Source organism: Manihot esculenta, chromosome 2 (genome assembly GCF_001659605.2).
Source record: "Manihot esculenta cultivar AM560-2 chromosome 2, M.esculenta_v8, whole genome shotgun sequence".
NCBI classification, from domain to species: Eukaryota; Viridiplantae; Streptophyta; class Magnoliopsida; order Malpighiales; family Euphorbiaceae; genus Manihot; species Manihot esculenta.
This window is the reverse complement of record NC_035162.2, coordinates 11682789-11710446: the sequence shown is the minus strand read 5'-3', so window position 1 is coordinate 11710446 and position 27658 is coordinate 11682789. Positions and strand designations below refer to the sequence as shown.

Sequence of the window (27658 nt, the reverse complement as noted above, 5' to 3'; positions counted from 1 at the left end):
TGAATTTTTTAATGAGTCGTTCACATTATTTTATTACTTGTAATTCAGAAAGTACAATTAATTTTCATATATTTTATGTTACAAATTAAAATTATATACTTTATTTATGATAATCTAAAATTCACGTAAATTTAGCCCACATATTATATATATTATATTTTCTTTTGAGGAACGGTGCCATCCATCGTCATCCCTAATCCCAGCCAATGAATAGGAGCTCTGCTAAATCCCAAAGAGGGAAGTCATCAAACAACAAGAGATACTTTGTTCGCGCCACTCGACGACGACCTCCTAGTATGCGCGTTGATGGAAGCAATGCAAGAGACAAATTGGAATCCGCCATTTTTATCCTCCTCTTCATATTATTAACCTTCTAGGTTTCCTCTCCTGTTCTCATTCATTCTGTTACTCCTCTTAAAATCCCAATCACTTTGAAATCTTCCTAACGGCTCCAATTCCATGCCTTTTCATTTGATAATGCCAGGAATTGAAGTTTGGTCGAGAAATTCGCTCTTGAATGACCAATTGCAAAGTGCATTTTTGCTCGAATTAAATTCGAGTTATAGTTCATTCACTTGTGGTGGCATATTTCTCGAGCCCACCGTTTCTTCTTCTTTAATTAGTCTCATTTCTTCCAGAAATAGTTCAGTTAGTGTTTCGAGTTTGAAATCTTGTTCTAAACACACGGTTTTTGCGGGATTTAGTAGAGAAAGGAGTAGTCAAGTGGCTGTTAGTCGTTTCTTTTTGTCAGTTAGCTTGAGAAAGGATGGGTCTGGGCTTGTGCATGAACCGAAGGTCTATTTGGTGCCAAAAGGAGATGAGAAGAGCGTCATTAAGGAGGAAAAGGTGCTCGGCGGAGGTAATGCTGTTTTGGAGGGAAGAAGGAAACGGGATGTTAGAGTACGAGGACGTGGTGCGGTGAACACTACCAAGCATTTGTGGGCTGGAGCTACTGCGGCTATGGTTTCAAGGTCCGTGCATTGTTTTCTTTTCTTTTTCTTTAAATAAATGGTTCTAAGTTTTATTGGTTTTTGCTCTTGCAGCTTTTCCCCCTCCCTTCCCCTCTTCCTTCATCTTATTTTGCATGTTATCATGAATAATTGAGCATTTTGTTTATGTTTAATTTGATCGAGTTTTCTCTTTGATTGTAGTTCAAGGAATTAATGACTAATCGTCTTTTCGACTGCAAAGAAGTTGGATTGTTATATCATTAGTTCAAATTTTATAGCCCTTTGTTTAATAATGAGGATGAAACTCTGGAAAGTATTACAAAGGGAAACCTTATTATTATTATTATTATTATTATTATTATTATTTCATGTTCCCTGTATGTTTATGTTTAGTTTGCATTGCAATAATATGGGAATGGAAATGGATGTTTAGGTCTCAAGAATTCTATTCCAATTTTATTTTTTAAATAACTAAGGCGCAGTTTATTTAATGGAAAATGTTTTCTAGGAGAATATTTTCCATATTTTCTGTGTTGCAGTATGCATAAATGCAGCAAGAATGCAAAAGTATTTTCCTGATCAAAGAGAAATTAAGCCATTTTTAAGAAAATTCAAAAGGGATGTAAAATTTTGAGAATTTTATTAGCATCACTAAGTTTTCTATATATAAATTCATTAACAGTTATTTTTTTTAATATTGCAACCAAATAATAGAAAGTAAGTTATTTTCTCATACAAGTTATTTTCCAAAATAAATGGAGGCTAAATATAATTTATTAATGATCAAATTCAAGTTATTCAAATATTAATAACATCATAAAAAATTTGGATCCTTTATGAAAAAACAAGCAAATGGAATCCTATTCCAAGAATTTGCCTTCCGTACCGATTGTCATGGTAAGCCAAACAAGGCCTTCAATTTTCGTTTCTAATTAAGAAAAGTTTTATAGTGCATTCTATCTTTGGATATGACAGGTACAACAGTATGCCGTTGATTAATATGGTGTAATGCTTAATAGGTTCTTGATTTAGTTTAGATTGATTCAACTTTATCTAAGCAAAAGCTGTTGTAACCAGAACTTTTGTTGCTCCACTGGAGAGATTAAAGCTCGAATATATGGTTCGTGGTGAGCAAAAGCACATACTTGACCTCATTAGGATAATTGCAACTACACAAGGCTTGAAAGGCTTTTGGAAGGGGAACCTTGTCAACATTCTACGATCAGCACCATTTAAAGCAGTCAATTTTTGTGCTTATGATACATATAGGAAGCAATTGCTCAGATTATCCGGGAGTGAGGAAACAACAAATTCTGAGAGGTTCATTGCTGGTGCTGCAGCTGGCATTTCTGCCACCATACTCTGCATACCACTTGATACTGTATGTGAAAACTTGAGATTTTGTTCCTCTTTTAGTTCTTTTGCTCTCAGACATGCTTTTCCTTGTAGAAGTAGTACAGCAATGCAATCTTGCATGCTGCAAATTGATCTACCTGTTCAACGTAATTATACATGGCTGTTTATATTTTGCTGCTGATATTATATAATCTAAATGGAACTGGGCCTGAGTTCTTGATTTTGGTTTGCATGTGCTTGTTAAAATTATCTAGTGCTAAAGAACTTGGAGTGTCAGCCAGTGTGTGAGAGTTAATAATGTTTAACTTTTATGTGTTTTCATATGTATTCAAGGCCACAAAGTACATATAATAAAATATGGTCTGAAAATGCTCATAGAAGAAAGATACATGTTTGCATCTGAAACAGTTGATTTATATAGTGAAGTTGGACATTGTTCTTTTCTTTGACTTGCTTGTTTTCCTTTGTTGATTTCCCAAATTTATTTCTTGTAATATTGTAGCAGATATAAGTATTTAACATGACTTGGTGTTACATAAAACATGATATTGTACCAAAAAATCAGCATAAACCACTTCATTGTATATTATGGACAATGTAACTCAACATTAAGTGTTCTATTGGACTGCAAGGATCTTGAATGTATATGGAAGATTGGTAAAGTTTAAATTAGATTGATTGCTGTATACTCCACTGATCTTATAGGCTCGTGTTTAAATTTTATGTTTGCTGCAGACTATATATGCTTTGAATGTTAATGGAGCAACTTGTTGATCATCGGTTAACTCTTCAGAATGGTACAGTAGATGATAGAAACAACTATTTAGTTATGTGTTGAACTTTTCCTGCTATGTTTGTATTTGGAAAAAGAAATAAGGCAATTCAATATTTTCAAGTTATTATTTTCATTTTGAAGTATTTGGAGTAATTTTCGAAAAAGTGTAATACAGTAGCAAAGTGCCAAATAGCATCCATAACTAAATTGGAGTTTGGGCTTCTTTGAATGTAGTAGAAGTATCCATTAAAGGTGTAGTTAGGTAATCAAGTGCTTCATGTTTGATGTGTTTTATTCCATGCATTGATTTTTGCTAAAGATCATCCATCACCGAATTCTAAATCATACTTCAATTTATGCACCTTGCAGATCCGGACCAAAATTGTTGCACCTGGTGGGGAAGCTTTGGGTGGCGTGGTTGGTGCTTTTCACCACATGATCCGAACTGAAGGATTCTTTTCCCTTTACAAGGGCTTAATGCCTTCTATCTTAAGCATCGCACCTTCAGCGGCAGTTTTCTATGGTGTGTATGATATATTGAAGTCTGCTTATCTGCATTCACCTGAAGGCAGGAAAAAAATAGCGAATACGAGTCAAAATGGGCAGGAATTGAATGCATTGGACCAGCTAGAGTTGGGACCAATCAGGACACTGCTGTATGGGGCTGGCGCTTGTGCAGAAGCTTCTACTTATCCATTTGAAGTTGTGAGGAGACGACTTCAACTGCAAGTTCGGTCTACTAAAATGAGTGCAATGGCAACCTGTATCAAAATTATTGAGCAAGGTGGAATTTCAGCTCTTTATGCCGGACTCATTCCCAGCTTACTGCAGGTATGCATGTGTTGGTTATATGGAGCTTTGACTTCAAAGCTTCGATTTTCATCAATGTAATCTCTATGGCCACTGGTGTTTAGTTAATGTAACTAGGAAGTAGGAATTTGGATAGAGCTCATAGATTTAAGCATGGTTATCAAGCTTGGACTGGACCGGCCGGTTCAATTGAGAACCATTCATTTGCCCATCGGCCTTGTCCCTTAAACGCGTTTTCTCAGAACTCCGTTACAGACACTATGAAACTGTTAGGTAACTCGTTAACCCAAACCAGTTTAACTAGCTAGGTGGATAACCGGTCTATCTGACCTTATTTAAACAAGTTGAGGGGGTTGTCAGGAGGGCAGCCTGGCCCTCAATCTAGCTACCATGTAGCCCACTCTTTTTTTCTTTTTTCAATAACAAAAAAAAAAAATGCCAGCACTAGATTCGAACTGGAAGTTGCTGGGCTCAAGTGGGCTTTGAAGCTAATTGTCATTTGAGTTACACCTTTGAACATTTTTCTTCCATAACATATCATATTATTGTTTAAAATTTAAAATCCCAATTAAAACTATTAATTATTTATAAAATATATTAAGTTACTTTTAAACTATTAATTATCATTTCTTAAAAGACGCCATGCCCTCATGTGAAGAAAAAAGAACCTTCTGTTGACACAAGGGGTCAAACCTAAGAAGACTTAACTAACTTCTAAGTCGAAGCCCTTATGAACTATGGGAAAATTTTATGACAAAATGCATAATTGCACACCTTTACTTTAGTATTTTTGTCTATCAAACACCTCAATTTTAATTGTGACCTAATAAATGCCTTAACTTTAAAAAACATTACTTTTAAACACTTAAACTTTGAAAAAAAAATCTAGTTTTAAACACAACTTAAAATCATAGATTTAAAAAATTACTTTTAAATACAACTTTTAAACCATATGTTTGAAAAATTACTTTTAAATACAACTTTAAAACTATGTATTTGACAAAATTATATGTAAAAGTAATATTTTTTTAAAATTTAGGTGATTATTAGGTCACAGTTAAAGTTGAAATATTTGATAGGCAAACATATTAAAGTACAAGGGTGCAAATATGTATTTAGCCAAAACTTTATTAATATACATTACATGTATTTAACATATTTTCTTAGAATACATACATCTAGTAAATTATTATGTAGTAACATATATATAATACTCCTTAATAATGCCTATTTATTTTAATATAAGCCATTTTAATACACATGCACTTACACATGTATATATAGTTAATTTATTTTAAATAATTATTTATGTAACTATTTTTTTATCTAAATTCTTTTATGATGTGGAAGATATATCAATTTTCTCTTATTTTGTTGTGCTATAAAATGATTTTTCAGAAGAAAATTGTATGTTGAAAGTTATTAGATTTACTTTAATATATTGCTTGTAAAATATATCAACTTACTAGTTTTGATACAACTTGATACAATGTTATTAATTTATAAAAGACTATTAATTGCATAACATATATTTAATGTTTCTTGAATAGTATACCTAATGGACCTTGTTTGATCATAATTGAACCTTAAATTCTTAACCCTTTGGCCTTTGCCTTTGCCGGTAAAACCATGGATTTAAGCTATAGTGCTATCTCTTATACCCAACTACTATAAAAGAAATAATAAATTTTAATACTTGTAGCTGCTGAATAAACATAACTAGATAAATGCTGGGTTGAAAGTCTTCTGTATTTTTTAATTTTTCTTCTATGCCATGTCATACCTGGTGTTATTGTGGGAATGCTATGTGGTTACTGACTTACTGTTAGAATAGTGGATAATGAACAATGGCTTTGAGACGTGAAAGAAAACTCTTTCAATTAGGAATTAATTGTCTCTACTATAGATGCTGCAGGGTTATGATACTATTCTTTCAAGATACACAAAAACCTGAAAATCATAGACAATAATATTTGTGATTATTCATATGAACTTCGTGTTGAAAAAGGGAAAGAAAGAAAGAAAGCATTAATTCATGGAGGAACTAATATGAATATGTGAACAATAACAGTTAAAAATTGTTAATTGGCATCTCTTTAGACAAATGTGTCCGATAAACTGGAATTTTACAGTTTTCCTGTAATACAAAATTGAATTTTTTTTTCTTAAAAATACTTTAACAAACATCATCCTCTGAATTTCACACGCACACATGCCAAGTGCCAATCTTTTGATATTAAATATTGTTATATCAAATTTGGATTCTCTCCAATATGTTCCTCTAAACCTTCTTGCTTTTGAGTTAAAACGTGAAATTTCTTTTTTCCCATATTTTTGGAATATGGGATACGATGACGAAATGGCCAAGTATGAAGAGATATTATATACTCCCAAAGCCAAACGACGTCGCAGGAGGGAAGCAAAAGCAAGACACTGCACCGCCAAAGCCAAAACGACGCCGCAGGGAAGAAGCAAAAGGCAGATAAAAATCCAGAAGCAAAACGACGCAGCATATACAGATTCAAAATGGCACCGTTTTCTGTGTGGATGTAATTTATTCCAGGGGAACCCAGAATATTCTAGAAAAATCCAGAGAACTCAGTTAGTTAGAATTCAGTTTTCCAAATGTGTATATATATATACATGAGAATTAACAAATCAAATATATGAAAATACTCTATTTTTCAATCCAATTTTAGCTATTCTTCTCATAGTATCAGAGCATACCCTGTGTAAACTGCCCCAACAAACTCAGATCTAGATCTGAAAGAAACTGTAACGCCCCGGAAATCCGGACCGCTACCATGTTTTGGTTGAAGTATATGCATGATTTATGGGTTTGGGAGGCAGGAGGTTCATATGAACCAAGTTTCTGCCCGTTTGGCAGAAACCAGGTTCGGCAGCCGAAGGAAGTTTCGGCCGCCGAACCCCTCTTGTGGAGGCAGCTTTCGGCTGCCGAAGGTGCCGCCGAACCTACCTGAGTTTCGTCTCTGTCCAGGACTTTCGGCCGCCGAAGGTGCCGCCGAAAGTGCCCTGTTCAGCCACTTCATGCATATCTCTATGTGATATTTTCAGGATGTTTTAGGGGGTTTTTGGGATTTCCGGGGCGTTACAGAAACTAACTCAGATCTAGATCTGAAAGAAACCACCCATTTTTCTTTTCTCAAACCACACGGTCTATTCAGCAAGTGCAATGGCAGAAATTACTGAAGATAACATACCAGGGAAAGCAGAGAAAGACGACAATTACCTGACATGGAGCAGATCGATGGTTATAGCCTTGAAAGCAAAGGACAAGCTAGGATTCATAAATGGCAAGTGCAAGATGCCAGATCAAGATGACAAAAATTACGAGGAATGGCAGAAGGCAGATAACATGGTAATGTCCTGGATCTTGAATGCTCTTTCAAAGGAATTGGCTGAAGCTTTTCTTTATGCCACAAATGCCTATGAATTATGGGAAGAATTAAAAGAAAGATTTGGAGACAGTAATGGTCCCCTGATGTACCAATTAATGAAAGAAATCAGCAATGCTAGTCAAGGAAATGACAATATCATGATGTATTACACAAAATTAAAAAAACTATGGGATGAATATGCATGTTTAGAGCCAATTCCGGTATGTGAATGTGATGTAGCAAAATTATTTGCTGAGATAGAGGGCAAACACAAATTAATGCAATTCTTGATGGGCTTAAATGAGTCTTATGACCATGTAAGGAATCAAATTCTTATCATGGAGCCACTGCCTAGTGTAAATAAAGCACATTCCATGATTTTGAGAATCGAAAAATAGAGGGAGGCACAAAGTGATGAAGCTGGAAACAGTGCAATGACAGCAAAAACTTCAGAGATTAACAAAGGCAGAACATGGAAAAATCAATTCAAAAGGAAGGATGACAGAACCTGTTCTTACTGCAAAACCATAGGTCATGTGAGAGAAACCTGCTTCAAACTCAATGGATATCCAGATTGGTTCAATGAGCTCAAACTGAAAAGAAACAAAGGAAAAGAAAATGTTGCAGCTCATGTGTTCGAAACGCCTCTAAACTGCAATGATGATTACACTCAAGGCAAAGCTGATTGGAATATAGAATCACTAATGCAAGAGATGATGACGTACATGAAGAATCATGGCCAAGGCACTACTAACAGCAATGACGCAAATTGTGTGAATTACATTGGTTTTGCAGGTATGACATCTTATTGCTAGTCTAAAGCTTATGAAAATAGAACTATAGGAGAATGGATTATAGACGCAGGTGCCACAACTCACATGTGCAATGACCTATCTCTTTTGTCAAGCCACAGAACTCTAAATAAACCAAGTATTGTGACCTTACCCGATGGCAGCATGAAAAATATCTCCAGAATTGGAACAGTGCCTTTAAACCAGAATATGCAATTGTTAGATGTGCTATATATGCCCACATTTAAGTACAATTTACTATCTGTTAGCCAAATCACACAATCAAACAAAATATCTGTGCAATTCTACCATGACCAATGTATCTTGCAGGACCTAGTGACTAAGCACCTACTGGCTGTTGGGAGAATGCACCAAGGATTATATAGACTAAATAAAGACTCATTTAGCCATCAAGGAAGCAGAATAAAGACAATGGGCATAGCGTTGGCATTTCAACAACCTCAAGACAGATATGAAGTATGGCACAGAAGATTAGGTCATGCATCAAAAAAATAAATTATTACATCTAAATGTAATAAAAGCTAGTGACTGTGATTCCCATGTGTGCACCATTTGTCCCATTGCAAAACAACAACGATTGAGTTTCAATAAAAGCAAGATTACATCCAAAACACCATTTGAATTGATTCATGTGGACCTTTGGGGTCCATATTCAGTGGTTTCAGTCTCAAATGCAAGATATGTACTGACTATAGTTGATGATTACTCTAGAGCTACATGGACATATTTACTACAGCACAAACAATCCGTTTTTGCTGTGTTAAAAGAGTTCATTGATATGATTAACAACCAATTTCACAAGTCAGTCAAGAACTTGAGATCAGATAATGGGACAGAGTTTATAAATCAAGATTGCAGTAAGTGGCTAAAGGAAAAGGGCATTATTCACCAGAAATCATGTCCATACACCCCACAACAGAACGGAGTGGTTGAAAGAAAGCACAAACACTTATTACAAGTTGCAAGAGCTCTAATGTTTCAGTCAAATTTACCAAAAAGATTCTGGGGAGAATCCATACTCACAGCCACCTATATCATCAACAGATTATCAAGCCCAGTACTCAATTGGGAAACACCTTATGCTTGCTTACATAAGGAAAAACCCAATCTAAACTTACTCAAAACCTTTGGATGCCTATGCTTTGCAACCAACACCTTAACCCACAAGACAAAATTTGAAGAAAGAGCCTTTAAAGGAGTATTTCTTGGATATGTTCCAGGAATGAAGGCCTACAAAATTTATGCCTTAGACCTAAACAAAACCATAGTTTCCAGAGATGTCATCTTCCATGAAGACATATTCCCATTCAGATCACAACCAGACCCTTATGACCCACAGAAAACTGTATTACCAAATATAATACTTGAACCTGACTCATCCCCAACAATACCAATATCATCACAGACCAATGTCAGCCCTCCCCACGAATCCTTAAGAACAACTGAAGGAACTGAAACATACATTGAGAATTCTACAACTGAAGATGAAGAAGAAGCATCTGCCACTCTTGAATCAGTCCAAGAACTTTTAGAAGAAGGGGGTTCCACACACACAAGAAGAAGCACAAGACTACCTACAAGACCAAGATGGCTAAATGACTTTGTGGCCACCTCTATATGTCCTATTAATCCTGGTGTATTCTCCAACAACACCACAGGTAAATCTCCCCACATCTATCCCTGTTTTACTTCTAAACCTATTTTCACCCCTCACTACTTGAGTTTTGTGGCAAATGTCTCTATAAACTATGAACCTAAGTCCTATTCACAAGCTAAGGAGGACAGCAATTGGGTGCAAGCCATGCAAGATGAACTGACAGCCTTAGACACCAATAATACTTGGTACTTAACAACTCTGCCCAAAGGCAAAAGGGCCATTGCCTCAAAATGGGTTTTCAGAATTAAATACAAGCCAGACGGTTCAGTTGACAGGTTCAAGGCCAGGCTAGTGGCCAAGGGATTTAATCAACTACTTGGAATTGACTTCACTGACAACTTTTCTCCAGTAGCCAAATTGGTTACTGTGAGAATGTTCATGGCAATAGCTACTGCCAAGAACTGGCCTATACATCAACTAGATGTCAACAATGCATACCTACATAGTCATATAGAAGAAGATTTATATATGCTACCTCCGGAAGGCTATGACAAAGCTCAACCAGGACAAGTGTGCAAACTTATCAAAAGCATCTACGGATTAAAACAGGCAGGAAGAATGTGGAATAAAGAACTTACCCAATGCTTAACCCAGTTTGGCTTCAAACAATCACCTTTTGATCATTGCCTATTCACAAGAACAAAGAAAGGCAGATTCTTAACATTGCTTGTTAATGTTGATGACATTCTTATAGCAGGTCAATCAGAAGAGGATATAGCAGAAATTAAATCTCACCTTGATAAAGCCTTCACAATCAAGGATTTGCGATACGTCAAGTACTTTCTAGGCTTACAAATTGCGCGCTCTGAAACCGGACTATTTCTTCACCAAAAGAAATATCTATTAGATATTCTTCAAGAAACAGGTTGTATGCAAGCTAAACTATCTGACAATCCTCTACCACAAGGACTCAAACTTGACAATACAACAGGACCCATTTTGACTGACCCAGAAAAATATAGGAGGTTAATAGGTAAGTTACTTTACCTCGGAGTCACAAGGCCAGACATATCCTATGCGACACATCACCTCAGCCAGTTCATGCAACAGCCGCGGCAACCTCACTGGAACGCAGCACTTCACGTGCTTCGCTATTTGAAAAGTTGTCCAACACGAGGGTTGTTCTTCCCAGCTCAGAACGATCTCAAGATTCAAGCTTTCTCCGACGCTGACTGGGCTTCCTGTCCGATGACCCGGAAATCACTTACAGGCTTCTGTATATTCCTCGGACCATCCTTAATATCCTGGAAAACAAAAAAACAGAACACGGTTAGTAAATCCTCAGCAGAAGCTGAGTACAGAAGCATGGCCCTCACGGTGTGCGAGCTAAAGTGGATAACTTACCTGATGAAAGAGTTTCATGCTGACCTACAACTCCCTATTCCTCTTCACTGTGACAACCAAGCAGCCCAACACATCGCGGCCAACCCGGTTTTCCACGAATGAACGAAACATCTGGATATCGACTGCCACATCGTCCGCGAGCAACTCTCCAGAGGTTTCATATCCACGGTGCACGTACCTTCACGACAACAAATCGCGGATCTCTTCACAAAACCCTTAGGAGCGGCGCAGTTCCAAACCCTTCTGTCCAAGATGGGTTTCCCCAAAAATTAGGGCAACTCCATCTTGCGGGGGGCGTGAAGAGATATTATATACTCCCAAAGCCAAATGACGTCGCAGGAGGGAAGCAAAAGCAAGACACTGCACCGCCAAAGCCAAAACGACGCCACAGGGAAGAAGCAAAAGGCAGATAAAAATCCAGAAGCAAAACGACGCAGCATATACAGATTCAAAACGGCACCGTTTCCTGTGTGGATGTAATTTATTCCAGGGGAACCCAGAATATTCTAGAAAAATCCAGAGAACTCAGTTAGTTAGAATTCAGTTTTCCAAATGTGTATATATATACATGAGAATTAACAAATCAAATATATGAAAATACTCTATTTTTCAATCCAATTTTAGCCATTCTTCTCAGAGTAAATGAACATTCCACATTATAAACACCAGCTAAACTCTTGTGTTTTTGCAATGTGGGATAAGTTTCTTTTTCTTCCCACAATTTAGTTAAGCAAGCTATTACAACACTTGCTGCATTGAGCTTCTGTCCCATGTGTTGGAAAGCCGTAAAACCAACTTAGAGGAATTAACTTCCACATTTTCTGGAATTTTTATGCTTCTATGCCAAGCAAAATTATTTTTGTTCATGGTGATGGTTTCAATTTGTTTGCTAATTCCATATTTCCTTCCAGAATTTTGGCTTGTCGGGTTCAGTTCACTGTTTCTGATAGCTTGATGTTTTGCATTTTCAGGTTCTTCCATCAGCAGCAATTAGTTACTTTGTCTATGAGGTTATGAAGATTGTTCTCAAAGTAGAATGAATGAATACATTAGAAAATAACCAGCAGGAGGTTGTACTACAAAGATCACAGGACATAAATCAAAATGGTAAAGAGTTATCAGTTACACTTGACAATTACCATTGATTTTTTCAACATAATGTTATACTTCAAATGAAGAAATAGAGAACCTTTTCAAAGCCATCTCCATGCTCGATTCTATATTTATTTTATCAATTTTCGCCAGTGAACTTGTCTGATTTTCATGTTCCCACTTTACATCGGATTGTGATGATATTAGTTCGGACATGAAAATGCATTATTTTGTTTTCATAATGTGAAAAGGCATTCTGAAAATACATCTCATCCACCTCTTCTTTGCCATGTTGCTAAACTTACTGCAATAGGGGAGATCAAACTAAAAAAGCAAAATTTGGTAATGTTAGTTGGAGTAATCTGGAGAAGGAATTTTGGAAAATCCATGGATTTAAAATCCATTGTTTGATTGTTACTTTTCTGAAATTGTCGTTTTACAGTAGCCAAATGCAAATTCAGAAAGTTAAACCATAGTTGCCAACCAACCTTTTTTGGTGGAAATCACTCTCCATATTTGTTCTCCAGTCTCAATGAATCGTAAGGCCATTGTTTCTCTGGGGTTCAGATGATAGGAGTTAATATAAAGCCATGAGAAGTTTGGTTTGGTGGTTTATAGAACGATTATATCAGAAACAGTCAGCAAGTTTTGTGTTTATTAATTGGGCTCTTAATGGGTAGGAGAATGAGCTTGCCATCTGAGTTTTTTTGGCGCAAATTACGCAAGCCATGGATTTATCCCACGGAAAGTAAGAAAATGGACACTGAATCAGATTTCCATCTAACTAGTTGGCCTTGGGCTACTTGTATTAATTTTTTGCCACAGAAACAAAAAATCACTGCGTTTCTAGCATTTAGATTGATTCCATATATTGCTATATTGCTACTGCTGCCACTACTCAATTGCTCAACTTCTAACCGAAAATAGGTAATGATGACTAAAAAGTTGCACACCTCGGACCTTCAATATTGGAAACCTTTACTTGCCTAGGAAAAAGATGGCCATGTGGCTTCAATTAGCTTTTCGCCATTTGCACGAATCCTCTCTTTATATATATATATATATATATATCAACATTAACTAAAATTTTTCACTTCATATTTAGAACGTGCGTGTGCATTCGTTTTAAATGTTGATAGTGTAATTGAGGTTAATTAATTTTATATTTTAAAAGTATAAGTGTGAAATGAAGCGATTTAAAAGATAAAAATATTATGAGATTTTTTTTGTATTTAATATATATATATATAAAAGAAAATAATCATTCAACACTCTTCATCTTATTATTTAAAAAATATTTATTTATTTTTTCTAATTAGTCATTAATTAATTGGATTAATCAACAAGATTGAGAGGGTTGGATCAACATTTCTCATTTTGTATGTATGCATGTGATGCATGATGAACTCCCTCCACACGTGTTGCACGTGTGCTCGCATTTCGAATTTCGGATAAACGGTATGCCGCACTTCCTGCCTTTCACATTTTTTCTCAAAAAATTTCCCACCAAGTTTCCTCTGCGCCAGGTTTGCTCATTCCCCTCTATACTTGGCATCTTCTTCCGCAATCCTCTTTATCCATGTCGTTGCCGCCTACCGACGGATCCGCCACCTGTTCTTCATGCTTCTCCTGCCAGAATGGTTGCTTTCATGGCCACGATGACGGATCCTGTGCTGATCCTCGTTGTATACAATGCATGAGATCGGATCCTCCTTCATGCTCTTCTGCTCCTTTGTTGGGGTTTGATTCGATTCCATTGAAGGACTCGGAGAAGCTGTCGAGAGTTATTATCGCTTCGGCTAAAGGATTCTCAATTGGTGCCGGCCTTAAAGGAGGCCTTTCTCTGTTTTCAATTCTCGCTAGGCTGCGTCGCACCAGGTTATGCTCTTCATCGAGGTTGTCTCTCATGCTTAGTTAATATTATCTATGACTTTCTTTTGTTAGCTTTCCATCTGAAATCTGGTTTGTATATTCTAGGAAAGTTGAGGTGTTTTCGAATAGTGAAGCTATTGCATTGGCTCTTAAAGAGACGCTAAGATATGGTCTGTTCCTTGGGACCTTTGCCGGTACATTTGCTTCTGTGGATGAGATTATTGCTTCTTTGGGAGGCCACCGTAGGTAAGCAATTAAGCATGTTTTGTACTCTTCAATTTCTCCGTTTCTTAAGATTGTTGATTGATTAGAAATGATGCCATGTTTTTTTAGTTCGGCCGGTGAAACTGATCAATTCTTATTTTAGGACTGCCAAGTGGAGAGCTTTACTTGCCGGATTGATTGCTGGGCCCTCTATGCTTCTTACGGGACCAAACACGCAGCATACAAGTTTGGCCCTATACACACTTATGCGTGCTGCCGTGTTGGCGTCACGTTGTGGGGTTAAGAGCAAACGGTTCGGTACATATTGTAAACCTCTTACTTGGAAGCATGGAGACATATTCCTCATGTGTCTTTCTTCTTCTCAAATTTTGTATGTACCTCTCTTTGCTGAACCAAGTTACTATTTTAATTAATTGCAGTTCATGTTTTCAAAACGTCTGATATCTTATTAACTTTATTCTATAATTTTGCTGGGATAATTATTGTTTCTCTATTCAACCACGTCAAAGAAATATGAACGTGTTACTATGCATGAATGAAAAATTTTATTGGGAAGCCATCAGTTTGTTGGTCATCACCCAACTAGTAGAATGCTGATGGTATTGCCAAAGCTGCAATTTAGCTAATCATGCAAGGCAGTTGCCGCCTTGATTTGTACTGGTTTTGTATACGATTACCTAGGAAAGTAAATAAGCCATACTTCGAAGAACTCAAGCTCTGCATATTAGATTTTGAGTGAGCTAGAGCTCGAGCATATAGTTGAAGTTTGAGCTTAGCTTGAGACTCAATCTCGGATCGTATTTATTTAATTTATTATGCTCATGAGCTCAGCTCACGCTTGTTTATTAAGCTCACGAGCTCAAGCTCAACTCATCAAATTTAATTAGCCAAAAAATATATATAATTTATTAAGTATTATTTAAAATCTTTTATGGTTGGTACAATAATTATAATATTTAAAAATTAATAATTATAATGGTGCCATTAGTTAAAGTATAAGGACCCTAGTTATATAATTTTATATAGTTATATATTTTAATCATACTTTTGTTGTTATAATTATACTATTCATGGTCTAATTATCTTTGATTCAAAAGCGCATAAAATGAATAGATTCACAAGCTTATCAATAAGCCATCTTGCGAGCTTAAATGAGCAGAGTAGCAATAAGTTTAAACTTGGATTGTTTATTAATGAACCTAAGGTTTAATTTTGAGCTTGGCTCATTAAGAAAACAAGCCGAGCTCATCTGCATTTAAGCTTCTATTAACTAACCGAAGTCTGTCACCACCATTATTTGATTGTATGATGGGAATATTCATAAGGGATAATAATAATAATTATAAAAAAGTGTCCTAGAAATCCGTAGGCTACATATCAAATTGATTATGAACTAAATAAAAAACATGCAATGTGAATGGCTTAAAAAGCCACCTTATCAGGGATTTACTGTTCTTCTTCAACTTCAGTTGGGTTAAATAAGGAGTTAAGAACTTAATTTGTATTGATAATCCAGCTTCAGCATAAAAGATTATGAGGCATATATTTCAAAGATGTATACACTAGTGGTTCAAAACCTTATATATGCTGTTGCAGTGGTAGGGAAGGAAACATACCACTGTACTTTCTCATGACTGGATTGTTTTCAATGTTGGATAGGGTGGTGCCTTAATCAGGGCTTTATATCATCTGCATAAGGAACACCCTGAATCAAATTTATGACTGATTACTTATCATTTCATTATTTAAAAGAGCTGATCCACATTCCTTTTCCCCCAGAGTGTAGTTTAAGTAGAAACGTGCACTTTCCAGGTCAGCTTACATATTGAAGGAAGACAGTTTGCCCCCTTCATATAAGTCCTTTCTCAAGAAACATGGTGGGAAGGATACTGTTATCTTGCAAGGAGTAAAGGAGATAGCAAGTGGCTTGCCTTTTACAGATTTGGATTCCATTGAGAAATATTACAACTCTACAGGTGTTAGCATTAAACTAGATCCAGAAATGAAAATCCCCTGCTCGGTATGATTTCTGTGTTCTATATTTTTTGTTTGAGAAAGTGTTATTACAAAATTCCTGTTTATGGGCCATTATTCCTTTTATGTTATTTTTCGTTGTCTTTCATGAATCCCTATCCTATAGAAATATTTATAGACATCTTTTGAAAATTGCACACCATTTTCTAAAGCTAATTGCTATATATGTACATACCAATATATTCTTCTTCTTCTTTTTAACTTCCACAGACTGAACCGACTATTTTTCAGTGGCTTCTCAAGTGAACCATCGATATTTCTGATGCATATTGACATAATAGAATTAGTGAATCTTAATGACAGAATAAAAATATTTTCCCTTTTTGTTTGTTACATTAGCTTCCTAGTTACTAGATATTTTTACATTATTTGGGGCATTTTATTACCTTTTAAGGTTGCTCATATTTGAAATTTATTGGGATGCAAAAGTGTGGAGGAATTTAATGCCTAAAGATTTACTATTGGCTGTGGTTTCCATACATCCTGATGTTGATAAACTCTTTGAATATTGAGATTAGATGGTGAAAAACTTGCTGAAATTGTTTGCATAAATTTTGTTTCTGGCATCGTTGTACACCTGAGAGTTGTACTTGAAGTTGAAATCTTTTGCAGATTATACATGGAAATCAGTCATGTGGAGGACATATTATATCATTTTTCATTCAAGCGTACAAAAGAGCACTCCCCGTATATCTCCCTGTGTATTTAATTCCTGCATTAATAGTTCACCGTGAAGGCCTCTGGAAAAGGTATTGGAGTAGTGAAGTAGACTATTTAATTCTTTTACTATGCGGAGACTATTTTATCCTGGCTGAAATTGCTTATAAGTTCTTTGATCATTCGTTCGGTTTTCAGATTTCAATTTTGCAAAATAAGAAATGTTGTGGTTAGGATATTCTATTTTGACTGTATGTTATGTTTGTAGTGAGAAATAGTTAATTATATTCGCTGTTTCTGCTTTAGTTAGTTTAGCTTCTGTTACAAGCTGCTTAGTTTGTTAGCTCCAGCTGCTGCTGTGTATAAATTCTAGATGGTCGTATCATTTCATCATATGAGAGAATAACTTAACTCTCATTTTTCCTTGAAGGCATCTGCCAAGTTTACATGGTATCAGAGAAGGAAAAATCTAGATCTAGATCTGTTTCAGTTTTTTTTTTTGGTTCTTCTACTTTCTACCAGTAGATAGCTCTACAATGATATAGGCAGCCTCAGTTGTGAAGTGTTCGAACCGAGAGAGAGAAGAAAACATTTCGTGAAGTTTTATTTCTAAAATTGTAACATTACATAGTGTCTGGAAGCTTCAGAGCTTCCTTTTATATCCAAGAGCAAGCCACGAGAATAACACGTGACTATTACAAGACAGAAGGTAAAAATTATAGAAAAGGGCTCTAACAACTGCGTCAAAAGACAATAACACCCAAATCTCCTATTACAAGATCAAACAACATTAAAAAAAGGAATTGATTTAATAAAATTCAACAGCCCCCTCCTCAAGTTGAAGCGGGTAAAGCCAAGAGATTCAACTTGCGGGACAGACAATTGTGGCGACAGCTGGTAATGCTTTCGTAAATAGGTTTGCCAATTGGTCTTGTGTGGGAAGATGACTAGGCAAGATAAATCCCTGTTGGAGATGATCTCGGACGATATGGCAGTTGATTTCTATATGCTTCATGCGTTCATGGAACACTGCGTTAGCAGTAATATGCATGGCTGCTTTGCTCTCACAGTAGAGGATATAGGCCGCTGAGCAGAGACCTACAAATCCCAGAGAATGTAGCTAATCCAGAGAAGTTCACACTCAGTGTAGCCATAGCACGATACTCAGCTTTTGCTGAGGACTTAGAAATAGTGGTATGTTTCTTTGTTTTCCGAAATATGAGACAAGGCCTCAGGAAAATGCAATAACTAGATAGTGATCTTCGTGAGTATATGCAAGCAGCCCAATCAGAATCATAATATGCACTAAGAGATAAATTTGAGCTCAGAGAAATGAAGGCCCTGATGCAAGGACCCCTTAAGATATCGAAGCACATGCAAAGCAGCCTCCTAATGAGGCTTTCGGGGCATGCTCATAAACTAACTTAAGTGTTGTATAGCGTAGCATATATCAGGTCTTGTTAAATTGATGTAAAGAAGTCTGTCAAGCAGCCTTCTATACATATCAGGTTCAGAAAGAGGTTCTCCTGAGTCCGGAGTCAAATGCAAACCTTGTGGTAAAGGAGATGATGCAGGTTTACAGTAAAACATGCCTGCATCTTTAAGCACATTTGAAATAAACTTCATTTGATTGAGAACAGTGGCATGTGAAGATCTAGCAACCTCTAGACACAAAAAATATTTCATAGGTCCCAAATCTTTAATAGTAAACTTTGAGTGCGATGCATGCTTGCACTTATTAATGGCATCAACAAAATTTCCAATCAAGATAACATCATCAACATATATCAGCAGAACAAAAAATAAAGTATTAGTATGCTGTATAAAGAGGCAGTGATCATGTGAGGATTGTATAAATCTCAAAGTCTTAAGAAAGGCAGTAAATTCAATGTTCCATTGTCTAGAAGCCTGTTTGAGCTCATACAAGGACCTTTGAAGCAAATAAACTTGTCTAGGTTGAGCTTTGTGGTAGCCTTGAGAAGGTATCATGTATACCTCTTCATTCAAATGTCCATGCAAAAAAGTATTATTGATGTCTAACTGAAAGATTAGCCACTGCCTAGAGGTAGCAAGGGCAATGAAGATTCTCACTGTAGTAAGTTTAGCCACAAGAGAGAATCTACCTTTGTAGCCTAAGCTCTCTATTTGGTTGTAGCCTTTGGCAACTAAATGGGCTTTGTATCTATTTACATCCCTATTGGGTTTAAATCTCACTTTATATATCCATTTACAGTCTATTGCTTTTTTATGCTTAGGTAGAGTAGTAAGAGTCCAAGTGTTATTATTTTCCAAGGCTCGAAGCTCTTATTCCATGGCCTCAACCCACTGAGCATCCATGGAAGCCTGAGCATATGTGCAAGGTTCATGGACCTTATTAACATTGCAAATATAAGAGCTGTGAGAGGGACAAAGGAAAAAAGGATAAAGTGGTTGTGTGCAATGGATTCACATATTCCTGCATCCAAACAGGTGGTTGTCTATGCCTTTGAGACCTTCTAGGTGAAGGACATTCCTGAAGGCTGTCATTCACAGAACTGAGTTTGCAAGGTTGAGAATCAGTGTAATTATGTTCAACCGCAGGTGTAGGAATAGCAAAATTCTCAATATCATCATTATTTTGAAAAGAAAAAATATTTTCATGAAAGATAATATCTCTACCGATGAAAATACACTTATCAGTGAGATTTTACAGCTTGTAAATCTTGTGAGTGTTAGCATAACCCATTGTATCAGCCTTGATTGCTCTTTCTTGGAATTTATCCTTATGAGTGCCCACAGAAGTTGCAAAGCACAAACACTCAAAGTTTCTAAGATGAGAGTAATATGGTAAGGTACCATAAAGTCTCTCATAAGGTGTGGTCCAGTTAAACTGTTCCATGGGCATTCTGTTTCTAAGATAGGTGGCAGTCAGAATACACTCTGACCAGAACTGGGTAGGGGCATGAGATTGCTTTTTTAAAGCTCTAACAGTCTTAAGGATGTGTCAGTGTTTTCTTTCCATAACTTCATTCTATTGTGGAGTATATGGACAAGATCTTTGGGGAATGCATGACTTGGAAATTCTCTGCCATTATCTGTCCTAATGGCCTTAATGGTGGTGTCGAATTGAGTCTCAACCATTTCAATGAAGTGTTTAGTCAAATTAAAGGATTGGCCCTTCGGATGCATCATAAAGGTCCAGACTGGCCTTCTATAGTCATCTACAGTGGTAAGGAGAAATCTAGCTCCAGTGATAGAACTAGTCTTATAGGTCCCCTATATGTCAATGTGGATCAAGTCAAAAGGTTTTGAGGCTAAGATATGGCTTTTGGGAAAGGGCAGTCTGACTTGTTTTGCCAGAGGACGGATAGGACAACAGGTTATAGAACTATCACTAATGTTTATGCCCTTGATGTGTTTGAGTTTGCTAACAGATGCATAGCCTAGTCTATCATGCAGATCAATCATGGTCACAACACAATCATACACATGTTTAGAAGGTATAAGGCTTCCTTTATTAGAATCAATTATAGGAAGCATGGTATTTACAAGACTATGAAGATCAGAACTGAAGTTCATGATCTGATCTAAGCAACGTTTAATGTCAGTATGAGAGAAACTCATGATTCAGCCTGAAAAGGCCTCATTGTTTCTTTCTTATAGCCACCATCTTCTTATTCAGTGGATCCTGTATGATGCAGTAATGATGGCATATTACAACATAATAAGCATAGCTATTCACCAGTTGACTAATAGATATCAAGTTGTATTGAAAATGAGGGACATAGAAAACATTATCAAGTATCATTTTCTCAAAAAGATTTAGCTTTCCAGAATGTGATACTTGTATTGTGTTCCCATCTAGAAAGCATAAAGATATATGTTTATGCAGAGGGTGTAGGGAAGTGAACAGTATTTTATCTGAGCACATATGATTTATGGCTCCAATGTCTAGAATCCAACTAGTATCATTATATAATTGTGCATAGCAAGTTTTAAAAACATTGGACTTACCAGCAAAATCGATGAAATAAGAGTTTGGTTCAGTTGGGGTACTTGGGGTTTAAACACCCTTGCCCTTCACTAGCTGAGTAACTTCTTGCTTTAATGAACTTAACATAAATGTTAATTCATTTATTCTGGTTGATGTGTCAGGGTAATCCAGAGGATTGTCCTCTTCAATGTTAGCTCTTTCTACAGTAGTCACCATTCTGGTGTTTTTATATCCTTAACTGGCCATGTGCTAGCTTTGTTATTAGTTTTGAACCAATTAGAGTACCCAATTAGTTTAAAACATTATTCCCGCATGTGTCCATCCATCCATATTATAGAAAATACAGTGCCCCTTTTTTATGTCAGACCTTCTTGGTCTTGTTTTGGTTTGAGAGTGTGTCTTATTGAATAACACAAGGGACTTAGAACTATCATTCATGACTCCTAGAATCTCTCTGAGATTCAAATTTCACAACCATTGAATAAGCCTTATTTATTGTTGGCAAAGGATCCATTCCCAGGGTCTGATCTCTTGCAGATCCAAAGACCACATTCAAACCCACTAGAAAATGCATAAGCCTGTTTCTATTCGTTATTTCTGTAATCGCTCTAGAAGCCCCATAGGTGCAAGCAGCGAGAGTTTCCATTGAGCTAAGCTCATTCCAAAGTCTCTTTAGCTTAGTAAAGTAGACAGAGACAAAAGCATTCTCTTAAGATATAAAAGAAATTTTTCATGCAACTCATGTTAATAGAGCATATTTTAGTCCATATTATCATAATCTTATTGATGTTTATTTACACATTTTCTACCTAATTTTGTGGTTTTAATCATGTTTTGAAGATATTAGGTGTAAAGAGACATTCTGGAGAAAATGCTCTTAAAAATGCCAAAAAGTGCCAAAAACAGAAAAGTCACCTTCGGAAGCACTTTCGGAAGTCGAAAGTCAACCACCTTCGGAAGCACTTTCGGAAGCCGAAAGTCTGGTCCAGAGCCAAAAGTCACCCATCTTCGGAGGCACCTTCGGCTGCCGAACCTTCACTCCAGAGTCGAAAGTCCAGCTTCCGAAACTAATCTTAGGCGGCCGAAAGTCCCCCCGAACAGCCTCTTCCTTATTCAAGAAGCCAAATCTTGAAGATCACATGTTTCCCACTTCATGCCATTCACATTCAAAATTCAAAACAAGGCTCCACCTTCCTCTTTAGTGCATGAATAATGTGAAGAAAACTTCTTGGACACACTTGGGCATCAATTAAAAGACCAAAAAGCCCCTCCCTTGCCCACACAAGGCACATACAAGACTAAGGGCACTTTGGGCAAATCTCTAAAAGATGCATGGACACCCAAGAAACCCTAGGCAGCCTCTCAACACCTATTTAAAGACCTTAAGAAGACAAGAAGAGGCAGATTTTCATCCACACAACTCTCCAAATTCGGCCAAGGCTCTCCAAGGCTTCTTCCCTTTGGTTCTTCATCTTCTTGCTTTCTTTTCTTTTATTTTCTGTTTTGGTTCAACCATGAGTGGCTGAAACCCCTATTCTAGTTGAAGTTTGGGTGAAACTAAGGTTGTTTAAAGGGTTGTGAGATCTGAACATAAAGTGTTTGCTTTTGGTTTGTTCAATATTCATGCAATTGTGTGCTTAAATCTAAGATTGCTTTGTTGTTTTGATCAAATTGGCCACTTGATTCTTAATTGCAAAGTTAATTGATTGTTAGTTGGGATATTTGTTAGTCCGTAATTGCTGGAAATATTCTGACCTAAGAACACTTGGTGTAAAAACTAAGGAATTGTATGATCTAGCAACATCTCATGCGTTTGAGTAGCTAGGGTTGGATCTCTCTCATTCTTTATGCAATTGACAATTGTTTTGATGCCTAAGGCCCAAGGACGTTCCTTGGCAATTTGTTAATTAGTAATTGATTAGAGGACGTTCCCTAATTGATTTAATCATAAGGAGAGACATGGTGGTGAGAAGCGTTTTCCACCCCCATAACTAATCTATTGAACCAATCAAGGGAACATAAGTTTCAATGATCAACCCAAACAACCAAAGTGGATCCATATTTTCAACTAGATCTTTCTCATATTGATTTCCTCTTTTATTTTAATTACTTGTTGTTTTAATTGTCTTCAATAGTTGTTAGTCAAATCATCTCAAAACCCCCCTTTTTACTTTTATTGCACTATACTTTCATTCAGCTTTCAATTACTTGCTTTCAATTGTGTTTTCACTTAGTTCTCTTGGTCTTGATTGAGAAAAATAAATAGGTAATCAATTCTGTGTGGATTCGATCCTTCATCACTATCTGCAGTTGTAAATTGTTGATAACCAAAAAGGTTATTTTTGACCGGCTTCGACAACCACGAGTCACATGTATCATAGACCTGTTGCATTCTCCAGATCTGTTTTGCATTCTCCAAATCTTTCACAGATCTCTGACTAGAAGTTTCTCACAGAGGTAGTATAGATGAATCCATCCACCAGTTCTTTTGAGATGGAGTTAAGAATCCAAGATGTGATAATGAAGTCACATCTTTTTCCACTGTTCGTAACCTCCAGAGTCCTTACTAGGTGTTGAAATTGTTTTCTCGACAAACCCAAACTTCATCTTGGCACCTAGGCTATTTTAACGACCTTATTCCAAGATTGAAAGTTAGTTCCTATGAATCGAAAGTTAGTTCCTATGAGAAGTGCAGAGACCAAAGCCATACTTGGATGATCAGAGGGCTGTAAGCTCAGAGGATCTCCCATTCTTTGAATCACGGTCTATCTCTTTTTCGGCACCGCTGTTGATATATGCTCCTTACTACTGTTGCCTCGTTCCGTCATCGTCAGATCTCTTGAGAGCTTTCAGATTCACTCGCATGCAAGAAACGACGCACTGCCGTGAGCCAAATCCTACCTCTTATACCATGTTCGAACCGAGAGAGAAGAAAACATTTCGTAAAATTTTATTTCTGAAATTATAACGTTACATAGTGTCTGGAAGCTTCAGAGCTTCCTTTTACATTCAAGAGCAAGCCACGAGAATAGCAAGTGACTATTACAAGACAGAAGGTAAAAGTTACAAAAAAGGGCTCTAACAACTGCCTCAATTACAAGATCAAACAACATTAAAGAATGAATTGATTTAATACAATTCAACATGGAGGCTCCACATGGCGATGATCAACCTGCCCATTTCTTTGTATTGCAATAAAAGTGTGCTTCACATGGCGATTCTGTCTTCCATGAATGTAGAAAACATATTGACAGTGATTGTTATATCGTGCATGATCAACTTCAGAAGGGGTTTATTTCACCATCACATGTTGCCTCTTCTTCTCAGCTTGCAGATGTGTTTACAAAGTTATTACGTAGTCCTGCCCATTCTCAATTGACTTCCAAGTTCTTTTGTGAATTTGTTACTTCCAGATCCAACTTTTGGGGGGGGGGGGGGGTGGTTGTACAGAGAATTAATTAATTTATTTTCTCTGTTTCTGTTTTAGTTAGTTTAGCTTCTGTTGCAATCTGCTTAGTTTGTTAGCTCCAGCTGCTTTGTATAGATATTAGATGGTTGTATCTTTTCATCATATGAGAGAATAACTGATTCTCGTTTTTCTGTGAGACCATCTGCCAAGTTACGATGTTGTGGGTGAATGGTTATGCAAGAAGGTATTAAGTGCGCAGGTTTTTTTCAGAACAGTTAACTGAACCTGAATTTTTAAAATTTTTAGCATGCTTTTATTAGCAGTCAGTTTTAGCATGTATAAACAGGAGGTATTTGGCTGGGCTGAAAAACTCATTTCTGACTATGCACCTGTTTCATCCCTTTCCATTGTTTCTCACTATTCAGCATGCCAGGAATTTGATCGAAAATGAGTAACATTGGCCCTATTATTTGCACAGTTTTATGATAACTATGTCCGCCTGCTGTGGTTAATGATTGGATCTTCTGTTGAAATGATGTGAATATAAGTTTTCTTGTTAAGGAGTTATTGTTGCATATCGCACACTCATGGATTTTACTGCTATGATTCTCTGATGTATTTTTTTTTTATCTTGTGCAGTCCTTGCAGCATACTAGCTAAGGGTCTTGTTGGTATTGCAAGATCAAGTTTGTTTCTGTCTACGTATTGCTCGTCTGCGTGGTTAGTGCTTATTTCTTTTGGTATACTACTTGTTGCCAAGAAACCAGTGATGTTCATTTCTAAAAGGTCTATTTGTCATATCTTTACCCATATGTTTCCCTTGTCTGGGAGAATTTTTTAGGTATTAGGCTGTATATGCTGTGAGCAATTTTAGGGTGTATTAACACAAATTTACCTACTTGATGCAAAGAGAAGCCACTAATGAAGTCAATCTGGTGTATATCTCATCGTGATTTTCAGAACTAGGCTGCGTTGCCTTTAATCTGGCAGTTTATATGCTATTTGACTAGAAAACTATTTTTCTTTTAAAGGCATTATGAAAGCAGAGAAATGAAAATTCTTATATAAAACAATTATTCGTTGTCTTCCCAGATTTCCACGTTCAATGACTTGGCATAGTAAAAATTCCTTTTGTTGGTCATTAGGATGTGGACATGCGTACTCTTTAGAATCTTCAGGAGATGTAACATTCCAATGGTGGCAATGGGGACGGTAAGGAACTTCAACTGTTCACTCAAGTAGAGAGAAACACAAATGATTTATGTTTTGAATACGACTCGTTTCTTGTTCAGTTTCCCACTGGCCTAGCCCTGGCAATAGAGAAAAAAAGCCGACGGATTGAGATATCACTCTACTGCCTTGCACGAGCAATTGATAGCTTCTTCACATGTACGAAGGATGTTGGATATTTGCCGCAGTCAAAGAATCTGAAGAGAGCTGATGTGGTGATGTTCAGTATCTCAACTGCTATAATAATGCACTGCTACTCACAGGAAAGGGAAATGTTCCGGTCCAAGTACCTTATTGTTCTTGATTGGGTGTTCGGCGTACCTCCTCTCCCAGATGAAACGCCCCGACGCAAAGAGAGTCGAAAAGCAAATCCATGGGCTCCTTGATTGAAGGAAAATCATAAAATGCTCCAAGTGCACTAATTTTCAGTACTCTTTTCTCCCCAAAAATTCAGTTATTCTTAAAACTCCTTTTTGAATTTATCACAGGCTTACAGTTTCCCAATTTAATTTTTGCCAAAAAGTTTATAGTTATCGAGTATATAGTTTTATCTTTTTTATATAATTTTTACTAGTTTTTTTTTTGGAACGATTACTAGTTTGATTCATATAAAAATAAATATTTAAATTCTATACTTTATTTTAAACTGTAATTAAATATTTTCGACTAATTTTAAATATCATATTTTGTTTGTTTAAATTTGTTAACTTACTAGTATAACGAGAGGAGACATTTTATAATTTTTAAATTCTTCTTCCATCTCTTGCTTCTCATCTCTCTGCTTATCTCATCCCTGTGCCGCCCCCCCCCCCCCCCCCCCCCTCTCTCTCTCTCTATATATATATATAATTTCATCTTTCTCACTGCCTCCTTTCTCCTGGTCTCTCTTCGATTACCATAAAAACCACAAGTTGGATTTCCCAACCAACTTAAATCTCATTTCAGGGAACCGTTGACCATGTCCCTCATTTTTTACCCGGTCGGTTCGGACTGCTAACCGCATGGTGGAAGTCTAAGCATGTTTACGATTTGAACGAACAATTTCATTCCACAAAAGAGAAACAATGAGTTGCGTAGTGATGATAAAACAGCAACATTTGATCATAATTATATTTTGCACTTCACAAATCGGCAACCATACGAATGATCAATAACTTCAACATTTGAATCTGAAAAAACAATTCCTTATAGAGAAAAGCACGAAGGCAAAGCTAATCACAAAGAAGCGTTGCAAGTATTTATAAATGTAGATGTTAATTTGATACGTATATCCACCACTTACACAAAGCATACCCATAAACAGCGGCGTAAACTATCCATCTGAGAGGAGAAATCCTACTCCTGTGCACACATTAAAATTTGAAATTTCAGTACAAATCCAATTTTTGAAGAATAACCAGAATAAAATAAATAAAAAATTGCAGCAAAACCAACCTGAACCCAGATCTTTGAGCAAGAGCTGTCTTCTCTTCTTCAGTAATAGGGTAGCACCACCGCGAGTAATCTCTATCAAAAAAATCCCAGTCAGGCAAGAACAACCCAGCAATCCCAAGCATACCCACTACATAGGTTACCATCACTTTCTTCAAAGATTGCGTCCATATTCCTACCACCACCATAATTGCAGCCAACCAGATGAGTGAGATCCTCAGAGCTGCATCACTATTCGCCATATATGGGTATATTGTAGGGATTCAGAAAAGACTATTATTATAGTAATTTATTAGCATTAGAATATCAATGGCTTTTGGATATGGGCATAGAATGGAGTTCTGGGTTTTGAGGGAAATCGAGGAAAGTAGTTGAGGTGCTCTAAATGCGACCGCCAACAGCATTAAATTTTAAGTGCCCTTAATGGGTTTTTTACTTTATTGCATTTTTTAAAAATAGTTTGGATTGAAATTTAATCCTTTAAATAACTCCAAATTTTTCATTGGTTACCTGTCGGTTTTATAACTGTCTTGGAGAAAATAAAATGTACTGATATTATTTTTTTTTTACAACTCTTTATCCATTTTATTACTTTTTAATTCTTAATATACTACTGCTATTTCATAGAATTAT

General features: G+C 36.5%; 3 protein-coding genes across 5 annotated transcripts; 2 read left to right on the top strand and 1 right to left on the bottom strand.

Annotated features, from left to right (window-relative positions):
* On the top strand, positions 1-12304 carry LOC110610063 (probable mitochondrial adenine nucleotide transporter BTL3). Its single transcript, XM_021749935.2, has 4 exons — positions 1-971; positions 2028-2331; positions 3451-3912; positions 12074-12304. The coding sequence occupies exons 1-4, from the start codon at positions 460-462 to the stop codon at positions 12140-12142; spliced, it is 1347 nt and encodes a 448-aa protein (XP_021605627.1). The 5' UTR covers positions 1-459; the 3' UTR covers positions 12143-12304.
* Positions 12074-26177, top strand: LOC110608546. Of its 3 annotated transcripts, none has more exons than XM_021747800.2 (9): positions 12074-12209; positions 13721-14072; positions 14172-14312; positions 14434-14661; positions 16104-16311; positions 16938-17074; positions 25004-25084; positions 25510-25576; positions 25657-26177. In XM_021747800.2, the coding sequence occupies exons 1-9, from the start codon at positions 12143-12145 to the stop codon at positions 25978-25980; spliced, it is 1605 nt and encodes a 534-aa protein (XP_021603492.2). In that variant the 5' UTR covers positions 12074-12142; the 3' UTR covers positions 25981-26177. The 3 variants fall into 3 exon arrangements, with proteins under 3 accessions (XP_021603492.2, XP_043810172.1, XP_021603491.1); XM_043954237.1 differs by having other exon boundaries at positions 13721-14090; positions 25657-26169; XM_021747799.2 differs by lacking the exon at positions 12074-12209 and having other exon boundaries at positions 13736-14090; positions 25657-26174.
* Positions 26178-26690: 513 nt separating this feature from the next.
* Positions 26691-27421, bottom strand: LOC110609744 (signal peptidase complex-like protein DTM1). The gene is made up of 2 exons (XM_021749525.2): positions 27029-27421; positions 26691-26935 (listed from the first exon to the last, which is right to left on the bottom strand). The coding sequence occupies exons 1-2, from the start codon at positions 27265-27267 to the stop codon at positions 26848-26850; spliced, it is 327 nt and encodes a 108-aa protein (XP_021605217.1). The 5' UTR covers positions 27268-27421; the 3' UTR covers positions 26691-26847.
* Between the last annotated feature and the right edge of the window lie 237 nt (positions 27422-27658).

What these genes read in the sequence shown, in the direction of transcription:
- LOC110610063 (XM_021749935.2), top strand. Translation starts at nt 460, where the DNA reads ATGCCTTTTCATTTGATAATGCCAGGAATTGAAGTTTGGTCGAGAAAT. An exon ending in ACTGCGGCTATGGTTTCAAG is followed by an intron (nt 972 to 2,027) that starts GTCCGTGCATTG and finishes TGTTGTAACCAG; the next exon opens with AACTTTTGTTGCTCCACTGG. An exon ending in TCTGCATACCACTTGATACT is followed by an intron (nt 2,332 to 3,450) that starts GTATGTGAAAAC and finishes TGCACCTTGCAG; the next exon opens with ATCCGGACCAAAATTGTTGC.
- LOC110608546 (XM_043954237.1), top strand. Translation starts at nt 12,143, where the DNA reads ATGAATACATTAGAAAATAACCAGCAGGAGGTTGTACTACAAAGATCA. An exon ending in ACAGGACATAAATCAAAATG is followed by an intron (nt 12,210 to 13,720) that starts GTAAAGAGTTAT and finishes CCTCTGCGCCAG; the next exon opens with GTTTGCTCATTCCCCTCTAT. An exon ending in TCTTTGGGAGGCCACCGTAG is followed by an intron (nt 14,313 to 14,433) that starts GTAAGCAATTAA and finishes TTCTTATTTTAG; the next exon opens with GACTGCCAAGTGGAGAGCTT.
- LOC110609744 (XM_021749525.2), bottom strand. Translation starts at nt 27,267, where the DNA reads ATGGCGAATAGTGATGCAGCTCTGAGGATCTCACTCATCTGGTTGGCT. An exon ending in GCTCAAAGATCTGGGTTCAG is followed by an intron (nt 26,936 to 27,028) that starts GTTGGTTTTGCT and finishes ATGTGTGCACAG; the next exon opens with GAGTAGGATTTCTCCTCTCA.